The sequence below is a fragment of the Trachurus trachurus genome (assembly GCF_905171665.1).
Source record: "Trachurus trachurus genome assembly, chromosome: 1".
Classification (NCBI taxonomy): Eukaryota; Metazoa; Chordata; class Actinopteri; order Carangiformes; family Carangidae; genus Trachurus; species Trachurus trachurus.
The window spans coordinates 24,241,124-24,260,520 of NC_139891.1; the positions used below are offsets into that span (position 1 = coordinate 24,241,124).

The window sequence follows — 19,397 nt, forward strand, 5'->3', positions numbered from 1 at the left end:
GTTACCACTCTCTGCAGACATTCATCAGACTGTTTTGCACAAGCCTCAGTGGTTTACGTTACATCTCCAAGGTTAAAAAAAGAAATCCCCTCCTCACTGAGCTGCAGCTGTTTGATTAAAACAGCAAATTAAAGACTAAACTGCAGTCTGATGCTTAGATATTAGCACAGTCATGCTAGCAGCTCTGTGAGAGTATACTTAGCCTCAAAAGAGCTTTGAACCAAGTGCTGTCACCAGCATGGTTGAAATGTCAGAGCATGGTGCACTTAAGCAATGTGACACATCTTTAACTAAGAAAATGTTTTATTCTTATAAGATGTGTCATACAATATCAGACTTGTGGACCAACAGATGGACCAACTTTCTACACATAAACAGATAAACAACTTAAATTTTAAACATAGAAGGCCCTTGATCTCAATCTCATAGTATCACAAATATGCGTAGAAGAGATATAGCCCAGGAGCCAGTCTCAGATTCTTCAAAGCTTTGAAGCCTATCATTAACAAATCTTCTTCCATCATACTAACACCCCACATCTGGCCAGAGACCACTGACATCATCCATTCAGCATGAGTTCAACATTGCTGATATAACCTCGGACAACTGGAGGGACTATTACACAACGATCAATGTGGTTTGAGACACAAATTGGAGAGGAAACAACAGAGTTGGGGTGCATGTGCATTTTGTGTGAGAGAGAAAGAGATAAAAGGCAGTAAGGAAGGTAACACGACTTAACTGCTCTACTGGGACGTAGCAATACACTTCAAGAAGCTTTCAACCTTTGTCTGGGCTTATCTCCTCTAATTGGCTTAAATTATTCCAAACTGTTTACACATTTTTATGCCGAGAAGCTCCCAAAGTCCAGACAGTGAGACAAAGACAGAAGAATGGTATGATAATAATTGGGTTTACTGATGACTGGATAAGCCTAAGGAGTCGGTCAACAGGGAATGATGCTAAAGATTAAACTGAGTCTCGATTTTAAAGATTTGAGGTTACTGGAAAATCCAAGAGGGGAACATAATGATACTAACAAGTCTGTCTCGTGTAGGGAAAGGTTTCACGTCCTCTAGGTGCCATAATTACTGTACATAGACAAGCAGGGGTGCTCAGACAGTGAAAGAGTGAAGGAAAGAAGAGAAAGAAGGTCATCTCAACTCATCACTCTGGAAGCTGTTGTCGTACTGCCGCCGAGCAATTTATTGACCATCCCAGGATGCACTCTGTCAGAGCGGACGAGGAGAGCGGAGGGAATGGATGGAGGAGCAGCACGAAGGAGAGATGGAGGAAGGGAACAAGGGAGGGAAGGAGGCCAATATGAACGAGTGAGAGTGAGGGAATCTGTTTCCGTGGGCTCATTGATAATGACATACCTGCTTGGGCTGTCCGTTAGTCCTATAGCACACACTACTTAGGCTCTAACTGGAAAATCAATAGGCTCCTCTCTCAGAGACCTCTCGCTGCCATGGCTCTTCGTGATTGGCAGCTGCAGCCGAAGGTCGTCCCTGGCGACCATGAGAGTTTGGCGGAGCGAGCAGGAGCGCGCAGAGGGAGGGTGGGGGAGGAGTCCCAGCAGTTTGACACTTTAGGGAGAGCTTAACGACATGAGACTGGTCGCTACATAACACCAGGGTGGTTTTCTTTGACTGAGTGACCATCCATTCATCCACTCCTGCTAACCCCGGGTAGCCGTCACCACCCCACTAATTAGAGTTACCAATGTCTTCTCAATGGGGGTTTTATCATTGCATAGTCCAAGGTTGGACACTGACCTTTAGGTGAAATTTACTGGTTTTCTTTCCCAAAACACTGTTCTGCTTGGCCTTCAACTGAAACTTTTTTGGAAACACACAGTAGATATCCACAGGATACAGGAACAACAGCACAGCTCAACTTGACAACTTGGCAGCGTGTAGTTTTTATGAAATAAAAGACATTTTTATGTTTAAGTGAAAGTTTCCATAACAAACAGACTGGGGACGTCATGAGGCAAATATGATATGTTATCTAAAACAAATTCATTTTTGAACAGTGAGCATTTATTCTTTTTTTTTAATTTTAAGTGTATGTCATTGTAACATACCCAAGGATTTACCCAGTCCAATAAAACGACAATAACTCACTTTATTCTATGATTTGATTTTTACAGTGCTGTGTCTCAGTGGGTTCAATATATATATTCATATTCATTGTGTCACAGTAGCATGCTACATTGTGAGAGTATAAAGCGCACACAGTGTATTAATGTTGACAGTGCAACATTTTTGCACTTAGTCCACATGCAATTAAAGCTACTGAACTGTTTTGTACCAGAAGTTTCAGTAAACAAGTTGTTGGCCAGTCTCAATAAGCAGATTTAAAATGCTAATCATATTTGAAAATTTTACTAATTCACAAATGACAACCTCAACTGTAATAACTGCCTAATTTGTTTTTCCATCTGTTGCTGCAGCTGTCATACTGTACCACTGCTGATAAAGGCAGCTTTTCATGTCCAATATTTAGTGGATTGTGTCCATTTAAAGTTACTTAAAAAATCTAAATATGAATAATACATTTGTAATAATGTGTACATTTATAATTAAAACACAACTGGAAGTATGAAAGTGTCTTCTATCAGGACACAGAAATAATCCATAATGGGCTCAGAGTGTGATACTGATCTGAGGGAGTGTTACAACTATCATCCAATCAGGTTTTTGCAGACTTTTCCTTTAACCAATCAGCTGGAGGCAGAGCGAATTTCACTTCCTCATTCATGCAATATTAGTAGTCTCCAGGAGAGGCTCTGCAACAATAACTCCACATGCAATATTGATGGCTTGTGGCTAAACACAGAGAGGGTTCTCCTACGCACACACACACACGGCAAACACACATCTGCTCCGTGACTTCGTCAGTTGTGCTATCTGCCGAACAGATGCAGGGGCCTGCCAGGCAATTAGTTGCCTGCGATGATTTTCTTTGAGCCCTCTACGGAGGGAGCAGCTGGGTCCATCCGGGGTTTGCGAGACAGCAAGAAAATGTGTGAACAAGAACATCAAAAATGTACTCTCTCAGCTCACATGTGTGTGCTGATGTTGGTCTCTGTGCACATGTGCATGGCGGTGTGTGTTGTGAGGCAGCGAGCCACTTTTCCTGCGGCTATCATGTTACCAGAGAGAGGAAAAGGAAAAGAGCACTACCTAAAAATGCCAAGCTCTGACATCCCCCTCCCTTATCACTCACTTAGAAGAACAAAGCTGAAAGACTCCAGCAGACGCAAGATGAAACTTTTGCACATTTTGTTGCAGAACCAACCATTTCTTCTAATGTCGTCTTCATGCCAGATCATAAAATGTAGCCATTACTTTTAGAGATATATTGCATGGACCACATGACTGTATGCCACTGTTATGCACAGCGTAGCTACATGTGGAGTATATACTGTTGCTTTAGGTAGGAGATTCAACAAGTAGGGGATCCAGGCTGCCAAACAAAGTGCTGAACAACAACTAAAATACACTTACATAAAATATCCTTGTAAAAGGGGCTAAATTAGTTTAAAAGGCAAATATTGTCTCAGAGGTTGTTCTGCTAATTGTTAACTATGTTATAAGAATAGTACAGTATACACAGTGCTGAGCCACCTGGGGGTAGTCTGCGTAATCTGGTAGGAACGGAAAGGAAGAAGAACAAAGCTGAGACAGTAGGAGAGAAAGACAGAGCCAGGAGAGAGGGAGAGGGAAAAAAAGATGAGAAGCAGTGAGATTACTCATCAGCTGGCAGAGATTTGCACAGGCATGGACACTGTTTTGTGCTCGTGAGGGGATCACTGTGAAGTCGTCACACGGGCTAAGATCAAAGAACCCTCTGACAGGCTCCTGATCTTTTCTCCAGCCAGTATAAACCAGGGGGGAACTCTTTAGGAACCACAGATAATTCTGGATCTTCTCAGGACATAAAGGGCACAACAGAAGCAGCGAGGACGGATGAATGAGTGAGTGACAGTCAGTCGGCCATTGTCATTAGGTTTATACTACGTGTACGGTGGGGCCCAAAAGTCGGAGTGGTTATAATGTGTGTATCATGTATGTAATATTATACATTATACATGTGACAATAAAAGTTTGAGTGACAAAGCTAAAAATGCTAAATGCTAGGCTCGCAAAGTTTTTCTATAGCTGCTCCTGCAGACAGTTACAGGCAGTTAGCTCAATACACACACACACACACACACAATGTTAATGCTCATATTCAGAGATATGGCTAACCTTTCCACATCAACTGCCAAAATAAAAATATTTCATAAAATTCAATCCACTGTTTTCCATTTTTCACGGTGGTAAAAAAAAAAATGAACACAGTTGCTCAGAAACAAGTGGTTTGATAAGTGGGCCAGAATGGATTCATAATGTCTTTATAAAAGCCTGACTGCTACAGTTAGAATGTCCTTCATAATATTTGGACACTTGCTCTCCAAGTAGTGTCGATTAATCTCTCTGGAGCTGTGAGCTTGATAATAAACAGTCCTGAAATCATCAGCCAGACACTTTTTCTCATTGACTTCTCTCCGTTTCTATATCTTTCTCAAAATTCCAAAGCCACATTAGGGTAACTATCACTTTACTTAAATATGATGCTGAGGGAAGGAATGCCAGATCTCAGTTTTGAACATTTCTTTTAAATTTCACTATAAATCAAGGTCAACTGTTGCTTCTCCCTGCCATAGTTTCTGCAAGTCTTCTGGTAGTTCTAGGAAGAAGACTGCGTGTTCATTTAGCAGCATGTGCATCAAATTCAAATGTCATGACACACCAGCAGATGCAGCCCATAATGTTTCGCCTTGAATGTTTTTTCTTCGTGGGGACAAGTTAATTTGACACTAAACCTCTCCACTGTGGCCAAAGCTAATTTAACTGTTCTTGGTGAGAAGACAAGTCCTGCTAAGCTGTAATTAATGAACACTGTGAATAATATGGAACCATGAATCATAGAATTAAATGATATAACATGTAGTTTGAGGACAACTCGCTGTCTTTAGCCCACATGAAACAAATATGCTGTGTGTGATATCAAGCAAAACCAAATCAGAGTGTGTTCACTTCGGTCCTTGAATACAAATGTATATGATTGTTGCATGGGCTCAAAAAGGCGAATAGCCACAGCCACAGCCTTTTTCATGTCTAACTAAATTATTTAATCATGAGTTACTTTACACTCCCTAAAGCCTCATCAGTGCATGTGGAAAAAACCAAATGATGAAGTCCAGGATGAAGCAACTATGAAGGGGAGCTCGTTAATCTTTGCCTTTTCTGATATGTTTGTAGCTTATTTCAGAATCCACCACATATTTGGCTACTTCATATCAGTGAGGGAGTTTCTGGAACTCATTACCGAGTCAATATTCTGTCATAAGGAAAATTATTTTTTCTGACAAATGTCATTAAGTTTAATATGTGGTCATGTTTTGTTTTTGTTTTTACATTTTTATTTGCACAGAGTCTGCATGCCCTGTTTTCTATAGCTACTCTTAACCTTCAGCAACATGGGAAACACGCAGCTTCAGCAGACTGCAGAGAAAACATATATACCGACATTTTCCACTATGTATCTATGCTGCATCCACAGTAGGCCTCCTTGTCTCTGATCAACATTTACATTAAGACATGACCCTCAGGATACACCAGCACAGACTGATTATGATGCCGGATTATTACTGTAATTTATTTCCTGGAATTACGCAAATGATTGGATCGTATTTAACAGCTGGCTCCATAATTGAACCGCTGTAATAATAGCGAGGTAGTGATGAGAACAGCTTTGAGCTGAATTTAAAAAACCTCTACTGAAGTTAGACTTGAAAGTCGCAAAAAAAATAAAAAATAAAAAACGTGTAATTAAGTCAATTCACCGGCCTAATGACCGTGACCTCATTACCCGGAGCAGCGGACACGTGTGACAGGACTGCAAAGGCTCCGGGCAGCAGCAAACTGACTAAAAATATTTTATCTGCGTTTCTGTGCAGCGTTTGTTTCCTCCACCGTGTTTACATGTCTGATAGAGTCTCAGAGGCTCTAACAGCTTCTTCAGTCCCCCAACAACAAGTCTGGGTGACGAGGGGACTTCAATTACACAACCTCACCGAGACCTCTGCGTAAATTATTTAGTATGGACGAGGTTCACGGCGATAAAGCCACCGGCAAATTAACGCGCGCGCGTCTGTGTGTGTTTGTGTGTGTGTGAGAGAGAAGCCGAAGGCAAACTAAATATCGGCTATTTGAACAGCACGATCAATACATTTTCAATATGCGGTAGATGAATTTAGAAGCGGATGAGGAGGATAAACAGTAAAACTGAAGCTCAGGCCACTCTGACGCTTTTCTGAGCTTGAGCTGCAGGTGCACACGAGGCATTGTTTTAAATGCAGCCTGTGTAAAGACGTTTAACGCCATCAGATATTTAGGTACTCTGTAAAAAAAATACAATTTCACTTGAATGTGGTAAAATGCAAATATGAAAGGAAACAAAGATGAATTTGGATTCACCTTAAACGGAGGGGAATTATTCAAAATCAATGACAAAAACTGGTTAATGCTTGATTTTTTTCACTTTAAGTTTTATTTTATTTTAAAATAAATGTGAAAAAGTGGTCATATCCAAGAGCCACATCTTCACTTTAAAAAAGGGAACAATCACACATCAATCCGTAAAACAGACAGAAGTTTTTTTTGTTTAGTTTTTTTTTTAAGTGAAGCCCACAGAGCTCTGTGGACTTTTATAAGAAAAAGCAGGACATGCTGATAAGAATGAGTCAAATGGAAAAACACTGATATTACTGAGCCTTTCAGAGGAGTAAAACACGATAATATACACATAAAATTTTAAACACGGAGAGAAAGAGAAAGGAAGAGACTTATCTGCAGAATACGAGCAGGTCTAAAGTTAAAGACTGTCACTCACACTGTGTCTACAATCCTAATCCTCAAAACGCACCGGGCGCAAAGAGCAGCACTTGTCTGGAGGAGACGTGTTTTACTGCTGGCTTGGAGGAGAGTGTACGCCGGCGTTTGCCCGTATAAACCTAAAGGTTTGTGTTTCCCCGTGTCGACCGGGGAGCAGCAGCGGACAGCTCCGTGCGTCCAGATGCTGCTGAGGCGGACTGGAGATCTCCCTGCAAGAAGCGTCTGCCGCTGGCCGCTCTGATTGGCTGCGCGCACTGACAGCTCTGCACATGATTGCAGGAGGAGAAGCCCGACCCCCTTCACTCTTCCTAGAGGAACCATTCATAAACTACACAAGTCCAGCTCACAGCTGAGTGTGGACGAAAAAGTGAGCGGGGCCACAGAGCAGAGCATAGCAGCAAGAGGAGATGAGTGGTCACAGACGGTGTTTTAGCCTTTAGTGTCTGCAGCACCAGGACACGGATGGTAACCCCCCGACCTGAATATGAATCTACCTAGCCGTGCTGGAAGTGCTCTGTTGGACTGATATTTAGCAGGCTATTGCGTTGCATCCCTATCCGTTTCCTCCTCCTCACACTGACGTCCATCCGCTGCAAAAGCAAAGAAAAAAAAGAAAAAAAAAACTTTTGATTACACATTTTTCCAGCACGGGGAAGCATCTGCCTCTGGCTTTACCGGTAAGCATTGGATCCGTCAACTTACTGCGACTCTCCGGTGTACAGCCCGGACCTCTGCCCAAACATGATTGCGACGCAGGCAAAGCTGGTTTACCAGCTCAACAAATATTACAACGAGAGATGCCAGTCTCGCAAAGCGGCCATTGCGAAGACTATAAGGGAGGTTTGTAAAGTGGTGTCGGATGTCCTGAAGGAGGTGGAAGTGCAGGAGCCGCGGTTTATCAGCTCCCTCAGTGAGATAGACGCGCGCTACGAGGGCATGGAGGTCATCGCCCCCAACGAGTTCGAGGTGGTGCTGTACCTCAACCAGATGGGGGTGTTCAACTTCGTGGACGACGGCTCCTTGCCCGGCTGCGCGGTGCTGAAGCTGAGCGACGGTCGTAAAAGGAGCATGTCGCTGTGGGTCGAGTTCATCACCGCCTCGGGCTACCTGTCAGCCAGGAAGATCCGCTCCAGGTTTCAGACTCTGGTGGCGCAGGCCGTGGATAAATGCAGCTACCGCGACGTGGTAAAGATGGTGGCGGACACCAGCGAGGTCAAACTACGGATCAGGGAGAGGTACGTGGTGCAGATCACCCCCGCGTTCAAGTGCACTGGGATTTGGCCTAGAAGCGCAGCTCAGTGGCCCATGCCCCACATCCCCTGGCCCGGTCCTAACCGGGTGGCAGAAGTCAAAGCCGAGGGGTTTAACCTGCTCTCCAAAGAGTGCTACTCGTTAACGGGGAAGCAGAGCTCCGCGGAGAGCGACGCGTGGGTCCTGCAGTTCAGCGAGGCCGAGAACCGGCTGCTGATGGGCGGCTGCAGGAAGAAGTGTCTGTCCGTCCTGAAGACGCTGAGGGACCGTCACCTGGAGCTACCGGGAATGCCGCTCTACAACTACCACATGAAGACCCTGTTGCTGTACGAGTGCGAGAAACACCCGAGAGAGACCGACTGGGACGAGTCTTGCCTCGGAGACCGACTGAATGGCATCCTGCTGCAGCTCATATCCTGTCTGCAGTGCCGCAGATGCCCCCACTACTTCTTGCCAAACTTGGACTTGTTTCAGGGAAAGCCTCACTCAGCCCTGGAGGCTGCTGCTAAGCAGACGTGGAGACTAGCGAGGGAAATCCTCACTAATGCTAAGAGTTTGGACAAATTATAAAGCGACTGTCGAGACTAGAGTCTGAGAGACATTTTGGGATAAAACTTCAGAGAAGGACAAAGACGATTCTCCAAACTGATTCTCCAAGAAATGTGAACAACAACAAAAAAAAATCAGTAAGAAAATAATGCAGCAAGCAAACCACAAAAAAACCTTTCTTTTTCTAAAAAATTGAGCAATTGGGCCACTGCCAGAGAGAAGGTGAAGGTACATTTTCAGATAAATGTAATAACTTTTAGTTTGTCTTCTTTAAATGTTTTCACAAAGTGAAGAAACTTTTATTTAAATATATGCACAAAAAGCGTTAAGTGAAAGAATAAAATGTAGCGTGCCAAGTTCAATTTTTTCATTATGTGACTCAAAAAAAGAAATGTTAATAAAATGTTGCAAATTAAATTACAACTTGGCCTCGTGTCTTGACGTGTTTTGACAGCTGAGCTGACAGGCAAACCTGTTGCACTTTATTTTTGTCCATTGTCTGATGAAGAGAATCATTCAATTAGTCACGTTTTTTTCTCCCTCTCTGTCAAGAGGAACTCGAACCTGTGATCAACACTTGGAAAAAGGAAAGAAAAAAAAACGCTTTTTCTAAAATTTTAAGGAGGAATGTGCACCGCCGGTTTCAGGCTGTATGTTATTTTTACAGCGCGTCACAGGCTCAAAAGGATTTTCCAATGAATGTAAATCAACGGAGTGCTGTTAATATATAGGCCTGGGAGCATCTCTGTGTTTTAACAGCAGCAGCAGCAGCAGCAGCAGCAGCAGCAGCACAGGGCCTGCTGCAGCTCAACTCAAGCCTCCACCTGATTAATGCCGCCACATTTAGGTAATGCACTGAAGCTGATGTGACACCTCTACAGTCACGTTTAATTTAATTAATTCTGATATTTAATCAGAGTTTTAAAAAAAAATTGTGCTGTTGCTGAAAGTTAGCCATTTAAATACACGACTTCATGCATGATAATACTGAACTAACACAATCAAGTATAGGTCAACAGAAGTTTTAAATGTGTTTCATTATTTTTGGAGATGTGCTAAAAGTGAAAAAAAAAAATCCTCATTGACCACCGGAAGGCCTGATACACCGCTGAGCTGTTTATGCTTTTTCTCATAAAACAGTTTGATAATTCATTTATTTATTAGGAAAAAAAAGAACTTGTAGTTTCTTACCAACTACCAGTAAACAATAAGCAGCTTTTCTGTGGTGTTACATTTTATTTACATAATATATATATATATATTTTTTTTTAAAGAACTAAATTAGATTCAATAAGAAAAATACTGTTAGATTTTTTTTTCATATCTAATGGCAGATGTAGTCCTGCTGTAACCTCAACAACAGGCTGACAACACACTGGATCTGTGCATCAGATGTCAAGACAAACTTGGAGACACACGATCAGCAGCATTTACTCTCATTTAAAACAACACATATACCAACAGGCCTCCTGACATGTTCGTTAGTGTCCCGTTAAAAGTAAAGCCGAGCAGCTTGTTGCACTGCGGTGGGAAACTGGAGCCTGGCTCGTGTTTAGTGACAATTGGGAGACGTGATCAATGGAGCTCCGGTCTCTTACCTTCTGATCGATGGCCTTGAAGCCCGGCTCGTCCTCGTCCACCTCGAAGTAGAGCTCGGAGGCGGTGATGGACAGGGTGCCTTTCACCACCACGGCCGGAGCCACCAGCTGAGCACTGGTGCTCAAGTTTACTGGGCCTGGAGGACACACACACCACACACACACACACACACACACACACAGTGAGAAAACAAGCTAAGTGTGTCCTCTTCTCCAGGTGCAAAAATATGGAGTAAAAAAAAATAAAATAACAAGCTCATCAACAGTAAAGATAAACGTATAAAAGTCAACAAGGGATTTGCACCGAGTTGTATGAGTGTGAGCCTGCAACGATAACTTTTAAAAACACACAGTGGGCCTTGAGTCGTGGACGCGCTTCATTAGAGAGGGAATCTGACCGGTGCTGAAGATAAACACAGCAAAACTCAACCACAGTTTTGCGCCTGTTTTTAAAGTGGAGACCGTTTCTCCTTATTTTTATTATGATTATTCACAAATATATGCCATTAGATTTGCAGAAGAGGATAAATATTTCGGCTACTTTAGACACTGCAGAATTCGTAGTTTTAATTAATATTCCGCAATGAAAGGACGTCGTTCAAGATAAACTAATAAACACAGGGCTATGTCCATTATGTGACATAATCCTCACAGCCCCTGGAATAACAATAATTATAAAGCTGCATAATGCTGCAATATAAACATCGTTAAAAATAAAAAAAATAAAAAATAAAATAGACATGCACGTCAAAAATCGACAGTGCGTCAGAATCAATTGATTGCGGGCTGCAGGGTGAAGCTCTTGTTTAATCTTTCATCAATCTTAATTTATGCCAGTATGACAATGAGAGTCCGGCTCAGGGGAGCTGTGGGTGGAAGCTCTGCCCGGGCTCAGCGCATATGAGCCATTGTATTTGCAGATGTGCGCTGAGGAGTTAAAAAAAAAAAAAGAGGCTCGGAGCCCCGGTTTGATTTCCCCGAGCACCCTCACACACTCCTGCGGACGGATGGAATAAACAGACACATATACACACACATGGCTGCAACATATATACACGTTCATCCCTGTGCCTCTCGTGGACCCCGTCAGCAGCCCACTGACATGTTATCCGTGGGTTGAAATAACTTTTTTTTTTTTTTTTGTTCCATTCACTCACAGACATTCAATTACACCTGGAGCAGACAGCTGCTTAAGAGGAGACGCTGAACCTCTCCCGACACCCTCCGCTCTCTTCTCGCGGTACACACGTCACTTTATTAGACAGGATTCAACCTTTAATCCTATTGTCGCCCGGGTGCGCTATTTTACCAGCGCCCTGAGCCTCATTAATGCACTTTTTAGTCCTGTGAGCGCTGTCACTGCACATGGAAAATGCGGATTATACTGCAATCCGATTAGCGGACTATATGATATTTAATTAACATTATTTAAATAATACACACGTCAATAGCGACAAAAGGGTTCACAGCGTCGTGAGCTGCAAAGAATTAAATTTAAGGACGTGATGTGGTACTTTGATCTGATATAGACTCGTGGAGTCTGAGGGGGGGTTTTATTCAGGCAATGCTGCTTTTTCCTTGAATCAGATAATGACCCATTTCAGGGTGCGCAGTATCCTGGGATAAACTCTGCTACTGCTGGATTAAAAAAAATGTTTACAGAGTTGCTACTCAGGCCTGTGTGTATGTTTGTGAAGCAGACCTCCAGTGGCTGAGAGAGCAACTGAAAGATACTGTGTTTTCAGCTGCAACTCTCCCAGGATAGTGGAGCCAAACTGAAAGTGTTGTCCACACATATAATGCTGTGAACTAAGAGAGTGATACCCATTCATTAAAAAGGCTCGATTTCCCCTCTTAATAAGGAGGTCAACAATTAATATGCTACATAAAACACAAGAAAAAAAAGGCACCATGTCCTCAACATAAAAGCAACTTGACAAAACAGGGAGCATATGAAATCCTCTGCACAAAGCATATGCATATGTGGAACCTTATGCTTTGTGAAAATTATAATAACTTTATTTCTCTGTTCTGTTCGAGCTGCAGGACAAAGACAGTATAGTGCAGAAGTGCAGAGGTGACAGTGAGGAGGGTGAGCTGGTTCTTTACCTGTTACGTTTTCCAGTTCCTTGTCGTCCAAGCTGGACAGAGTGTCATCGTCTCCGTCCAGTAATGTCTCACTCTCCGAGTTTTGATTTCCCAGAGCCTGACCCCTGATGGACTGTTTGCCTTTGAGAATATCCTCCTCGGACGCTGAGGAGGAAAAGGGACTTCCTTTAATACACTTCATGTGCAAAGTTTTTGTGTTTGATTAGTTTTATTCTTTTTTATTTTAAGTTAACACAGAAAACTTTATTTAGACCTTATTTCAGTGCAGAGTTTGAGCACATTCAAAGTTTGAGCAGATTTAATTTTCAACTAAAACCAAGCAGTCAAATCAGACATTATTTCTCATGAAAAAGAAGAGAAGACCATTGAAAAGTAGAAAATGTGACAAATTAAATGCTGTATCATTCTTCATTCCAGGCTTTACTAAAAAAGCAGTGAAAGGACAGTTAGCCTTTTTATTTTTTTCATTTTGCGCCGCCTCGATTTAAACTACAGCTCTTAGTACTTGAGTGATAATAAAAAATTCTGTCTCCTTTGACATAAAAATCTCACACAGACTTATAGAGTAAATGAAAATATATATAAGCAACATTAATTGAACAACATTCATGCACACATTTGTCACTTTAGTGAAGTAGGTCATTATTTTTTCATCAAGTTCCAAAGGCGGATACAGACTAAAAACATGTAGGTGTAAAAAGTTTAAATTTTGTAAAATATAGTAGGTTGACCGTGAGATACAAGTATTTGCAAAGTTGATCTTTAAGTGTGTGCTGCTAATAATTGCTTCCCCGGTTCACAACAATGCTGCCTTGCAGTGTTACACGCAAACTGAAAATGGCAAACAAACCGAGACATAATCCTCAATGCTCCTCAAGCTAAATTCATTTTGCTCTTTAATGTACATCAAAACAAACACCACTCGCACAAAGATTATCCAGACACAAAAATGTGAGTCGCACACTGCCCGTTTTGATTTCAACCGAACATGACTTGAGGTTCCGAATGGATTATTTAAGAAAAATGGTAATCTGCAAACATTTACAGAGCTCTGCATTCCCCAGTGGTGTATGGTAAGGATCCACAGACACAAGTCCACAATACAAAGACTTTTGGCTGGCAAAGTTTTCCCTCTCTGTAAACAGAGCTGGCTTTAAAGTGAGAGCTTTCACTCACTCTGTGCATGTATGCATGCTTTCTAATCCAGCATCTTAATCCAGTAGTGAGTCGCTGAACACATAACTTTTTTTTTTCCTTTTTCTCACATTCATATTCATCACCTGAGGGGAGATCAGTTGCACTTCCTAAAAATGCACAGTCGCGTCATGTGGGTATATACTTTGAAACTGCGAGGAGAGCCGAGCTAAAAAATCTCTTGTCATGGAAAATATGCAGCTCACTGATATTTAGAATGGTCTTCCTGTAATTAAGCCTCCCTGGAGGATTCTTTAGTTAGCAGCACTGAAATTACTACCAGCTCCCCTAATACGTACCACATGCCATTGCATTCACACCAAGCAAATGGACAGGGGACTTGTCAGATGAGCTTAGAAAACAGAGATGTAGTTCAACGTCTTTGCATTTAACTGCAAACATGCTCAGGAGTTCTCACCTCGTGTGTTCAGTTTGTACAGAATCGAGCCTGGCCGAGATGCCGCCTGATGCAACTAAAACCTCGTCACCGGGGCTCATTTCCCTCAACCCCTAAAGTTATTAATAGCTCCACAGTATAACACACAGTAAAATAACTGCAAGCAAAATAATGACCCGTCAGCATATTGTTTGGCTGAGAGTGTTGGACCAGCAAAGAAAAGCCTCTCTGACCAGAGTTATGTCACTCATCAGCAGCCATACATAAAAGAAACATGCACACAAGTGACAAGCTATGTGCTAACTTCCTGCTCCTCCTCTTCCTAATGTTGATACTGTTTATTTATTTTTTCTTTCTTTTAATTTGACAACCCTGAGGTTTTGGTGGTGTTGTATGTGTGTGTGTCTGCACATGTGTGTGTGTGTGGCTGAGGAACTGCGTGGAATATGCATAGTCATGAAATTGTTGGAACAGAGCATTGACATAAACAACTTAATTTGACTGTAAGTTACAGAATTTCCCAACATTTTGCAAAACTATTGTAAATAATACTAAAATTACCCTAAAATTTATTGAACATGTAAAAAAAGAAAAAAAGAAAATTAGACTCACATCCACAACTATCATTTCCTTTTTAAAATTACGGCAATGATTAGAATTAATGTATAATCTAAAATGTTTAACAATCAATGCAAAGAGAAGTCATGCAACATTAACAAAAAAATCTCGCCGGGCACTTCAACCTCATCACTCATCATGCAGGGAGCAGAAATGTGCATAAATCCCAACAGGTTACACTTTTTCCAAGACCCCATTTCCCGACTGAGAGGTTCAACTACCTGCTTATACAAGTCAAGGCATGCACGGTCGCAGCAATTAAATTGTCAAAATTAACAAATTTGTTTTTAACGGGAGCGTAGCCAGGAGTGTGGTCATGAGGCGAGTATTGATTACCAGAACAGAGACATTAGTCTTCAGGTATTTACTCTGCCACCTCTGGTACACGCGCCCCGGACCAGACCGAATCAATCCCCAGAAAAGATGGTTCTTTCCAGCCATAAATACATAACAGCCTACTCAAGCCTACTGGCAGCCACACACTCCTGTGGAAATCATCTTGGCACAGTATGAATGATAACAGTTGTCCATATCCTTAATCCAGAAATGCACATTTTTCTCCATGCATGGCTGAGAAGACGTACATTTCCCTCATCTTAAAAAGGAAAAATAAAACACTGTTATTGAAGACCGCCATGTAAATAAATGCTAAATATTTTCCATTGTGTCTAATTGTATGATCCTGTGTGAGATTTGAAAAGCGCTGCCACAAGTAGCTAGAAAATTAGGGTAAATTCAAGCTTGATCTTATACTAAATATTTTCTTAGGGAGTGAGACTGCATTTTCCCCTCTGCATCTGATGAATATAATTACAGCCAGATATGACCTTTGTGCTCTGTTTGAAAACTCAGCCCTGCATTCTCATCGTGAGCTGCACTTCCTTAACAAATGTCGGGTCGACTAAAACAAGACGAAAGGTTACATCAGAAAATGGATGCCGTCAGGCTTCAATGTCAAAGAGTTATTTTAATGATATATTCCCATATTTCAGCCAGGCAGCCTACTCTCTGGAGGTAGCATACCCTTGCCACAACTGGCTGCTGGCTATTTTTACACAGACTTGACTTTGAAACCAAATGTTGTTTGCAGGAATTTGTCTTTTTTTTTTCTCCCCCCAGTGATGAATATATTCTGCATGTAAGCTGAACGAGTTTCGAATAAAATTGAATACCAGACCAAATACCTGAGTAACCAACTCACAGAACGCCTTCGACGCATTTTCTAAAAGACAGAGAAATATGTGCTGTGTCTGTTCTCTGTCATGATGTAGTTGAAGGGAAAACAAGGAGGAATAAAGAAACAAAGTGAAACTCAGAGGTCTTCTGCGGGAGAACAGCGACCAGCTGGACTGTGGCCTCGGTCTCCAGCTGCCTGCACTCTGCAGCCATTACTGCAGACCAGAAGTCTCCCAGGATCCCCAGATCCTCAACACTTATTGCTTTTAGATCACACTCTTATTGACTCCTGTCCCACCTGCCATTTGTCTTTGAGAATGATGTCACATTTAACAGGACTTTCGCAGGTGACACATTGAGGATTTTTTTTTTTTTTCGGTGCAGAAACGGCCATTTACTGGAGAGTGTAATTGATTGAACTGGTAAATGTGGGCCCAGCATGACGGTGATTGCAAACCCTGGTGTGTGCTGGATTTCTTTGCAGAACCAGTGGATTACATACGCCCTAGTAGAGAAATGCGACTCCTGGTGTTAACGCAAAGGGGCCTGTGTCGTTTAGATATTGTGGCTGTAAGTGACTGCTGGGAATTTCAAGTTGTTCTCAGACGAGGTTTATTGAAAATCTGCACCTGTCTTTATGGAGGCGTTCACAGAAACAAAGGAGAGAGGGGAGCACTGATGGGATCTATTCCAATTCCACAGGAAAAAGCAATCAATGCTATTACTTTTAACGACAACTCTTTACTCAGTGTAATAGCAGAGTATTGATGACGATTCTCCAAACCGCATTTAATCTGGACGAGGTCCTGAGAACAATGTGGGCTCTTTCTTCACCTAAAATGTTTGGTAGACTGCAATTTGCATTTCACATGTGTAACATCTGACCTAAAGGACCAATGCAACATTTATTGTCCCACAATATAAGACATTAAATCAATAAATTAACCATAATTATACCAGTCAAAATACATTTTACTTTGACTACAATAATACAATGATATCTGTATATTTTATCATTTACCCCAAATATAGACAATTACTGCATGCTACAAAGAATTGCATCAAAGGCATAAATCCTAAAATGACCCCTCATTGGTATGTGAAAACCTCAACAGGGACAAACAGAGGAGAGAGAGTGTGAATGTTACTTACCACTGATATCAGCCACTGTGATGCAGTGAAGAAAAAAGAGTGACACAGTTTCACATTTCATGGATTCACAGCCACTCACTTCAAGACTGAGCTTCTTAGTAAAGCATGCTAACACTCTGGTTATTAGTCTAGCTTTGCATAATGGGAGGCAGGGTATGAAATTACCTGTGTGAAATTCAAATGAGGGTGCTATTTTACTGTGTCTTGTGGTACAATAAATCTTTTATTGCAACGGGAGGACTAATTTTTACTGCCTTGTACCTGGTGCTACCACCAAGCGAGTAAAACAGGGAGTGCAAACAACAGGCAGGAGGGGGGGGTGAGAGGTGAAGGGGCAGTGGATGGCGACTGACCGTGTTCGGCCGCGGCTTTGAGCGTAGCCTCTGAGTGAGCGGATCCAAAGGGGTTCCTGATGAAGCGACGTCGCCGCCTTAAATCGTCCTCCCAGTAGTCCAGGCGCCAGAACTCCCTCGGCCGGCTGCAACGAGACAGAAGTAGCACATGTGTTAGCAATTACCAGCCAGCATGGTATAGCAGCCCAGCATTAGCACTCGGTCCGAGCAAGCATACATAAAGCCGGCATTGTGTTTGGCCCCCTTTTTTTTTTCTTCTAACCCTCAATATCACTCTTTTAAAACATTTCACTTATACACAAGCTTAGACCCAAAAATCACTGCATCCTGCCCTAGACACTGACAGTATCTCCTCCTTAGAGGCCGAGATATTCCCTCTATTTGCACAGTTTTCCCCCCCCTACTCTCTCCCCCTCTCTCTCTTTCTTTGGGAAGGTGAACTGAGCACTGAGTACCATCACAGAGGAATGAGCAACTGACAGTGTGATCATTTTCCACACACTTCTGTGGCACGTGCTTCCATTCGAGGCTCATTTCAAGCCCAGCAGGATACCTCTTGTCAGGACTCAGGGCTAGCAGGATAAGGAGAAGGCCATTACAAACACAGAGGAGGGGGTGGAGAGCATTACCAATATTAATCAATGTCTATAGCCTCCATTTTTCTTACCAATTTACATCTCCCTTTACCAGGCCTGCTCGGTAAATCATTCTGCCTCGAAAAGGAAAAGAAAGTGTTAAGTTTTAATGAGGACTGGCTGACATATAGCATTGTGCCTGTGTACTGTGTACCTGCACATAATGAAATATCGCCTCCATTTTTTTAAAGTGATTTAATTACTATATAATCTAAAATATTCATTACCCGTGGCTCTGAGGCACAACAAAGCATAAGAAAATCACTTTTGCATTACATTAGCGATTTTTTTTTTCTTTTTAATTTAAACTCAACCGTACAACAAAGCTGTTCATTTGTCAGAATGTAAAAACTGCTCATGTGTTAATGATTAACAACTCAGGTGGGGAGGGAGAAACAACATGCACTTGGATCCTCAGTGAGACTAAATCCTGACAGTTGGACTCCAGTCAAATGGTTGTTTTACTTGAACTAAATGTTCTCATGAGGAAAAATCCCAGTCTAGGCCTGAAATGAGGTTGCGCTGTGGTCGGGCTTCGATATGAAAACCTCTGCTACAATTTACAGTATTTGGTGAAATACTGTAAATCTCTTTAATTCCACTGTGACAAATTTGAAAATCAGTTGATCTGCAGCTTACATGGATTCATTAAGCATGGATGTGCTACATTTGCATAAGCGAACCACCTCAAAACATCTTGTTTCTGTTCCCGTGGGCCGACACTTGAGTGTATTGAAGCCTTTAAAGTTAACAGAGCAAACCAGATTTGTGTCAAAATGAATGTGTGAGGAAAAATAAATAAAAATAAAACAGTGGTTTAAAGATTTCTAAAGTAAAATGTAAAAGATCTCAACCAGGTAGCTGATAAGTAGCTGCAGTGTATCCTGTGAAGGTGTAGGAAGACACGGTTTATGGTTTCAGTGGCATAAGCTATGACGGGCGAACCCCAGCATACTTTATGTGTGCTACTCTTGAACGCTGCTCTGGCTGGGGGCTCCTCACAAATCTTCAGTCCAACACCAATGATCACACAGGGGCCTCTAAAAGGGAAAGGAGCTTTACACAAGCAAACAAATACGATTTCCAAGCGGGCCCTTTAAAACCGTGTATGTCCTGGCTAATGAAAACCGTTGATTATATGATGCATTTGGACCAAAAAAATAAATAAAAAAATCAGTCCCAAAAGGCTGGATGACGAGTGGAGTGGCTGCTGCTGCTCATATCTCAAGTCTGAATGTAAAGCAGTTTGCTGAATGCATTTACTTTGGCGCATGCGGGACAGCCACTGAATACAAATACTTAACTATGATAATGTTTCACAATTGAAAACTCAGGGAAATGAAAACAATAGAAATGATGAATATAGATTTTGCATATTCACAAGAAGAAAAAAGGAAACGGAGAGAGAGAGAGAC

The 19,397-nt window shown here is 41.9% G+C and overlaps 2 protein-coding genes across 8 annotated transcripts in view; one reads left to right on the top strand and one right to left on the bottom strand.

Annotated features, from left to right (window-relative positions):
- Nucleotides 1–19,397, bottom strand: part of lrba (LPS-responsive vesicle trafficking, beach and anchor containing) — a 191,645-nt gene that overhangs the window by 61,458 nt on the left and 110,790 nt on the right. For 4 of the 7 annotated variants that reach the window (XM_083982697.1, XM_083982698.1, XM_083982699.1 and 1 more), the window contains 4 exons: nt 17,348–17,472; nt 16,995–17,009; nt 12,458–12,601; nt 10,349–10,485 (listed from right to left, as the gene is read on the bottom strand). In XM_083982697.1, the coding sequence (XP_083838823.1) occupies nt 10,349–10,485; nt 12,458–12,601; nt 16,995–17,009; nt 17,348–17,472 (421 nt within the window). The remainder of the gene's footprint in view (nt 1–10,348; nt 10,486–12,457; nt 12,602–16,994; nt 17,010–17,347; nt 17,473–19,397) is intronic. The other 3 variants (XM_083982701.1, XM_083982702.1, XM_083982700.1) reach the window with 1 other exon arrangement.
- mab21l2 (mab-21-like 2) lies at nt 7,692–8,771 on the top strand (the record flags this gene model as incomplete). Its single annotated transcript, XM_083982763.1, has 1 exon — nt 7,692–8,771. The coding sequence occupies one exon, from the start codon at nt 7,692–7,694 to the stop codon at nt 8,769–8,771; it is 1,080 nt and encodes a 359-aa protein (XP_083838889.1).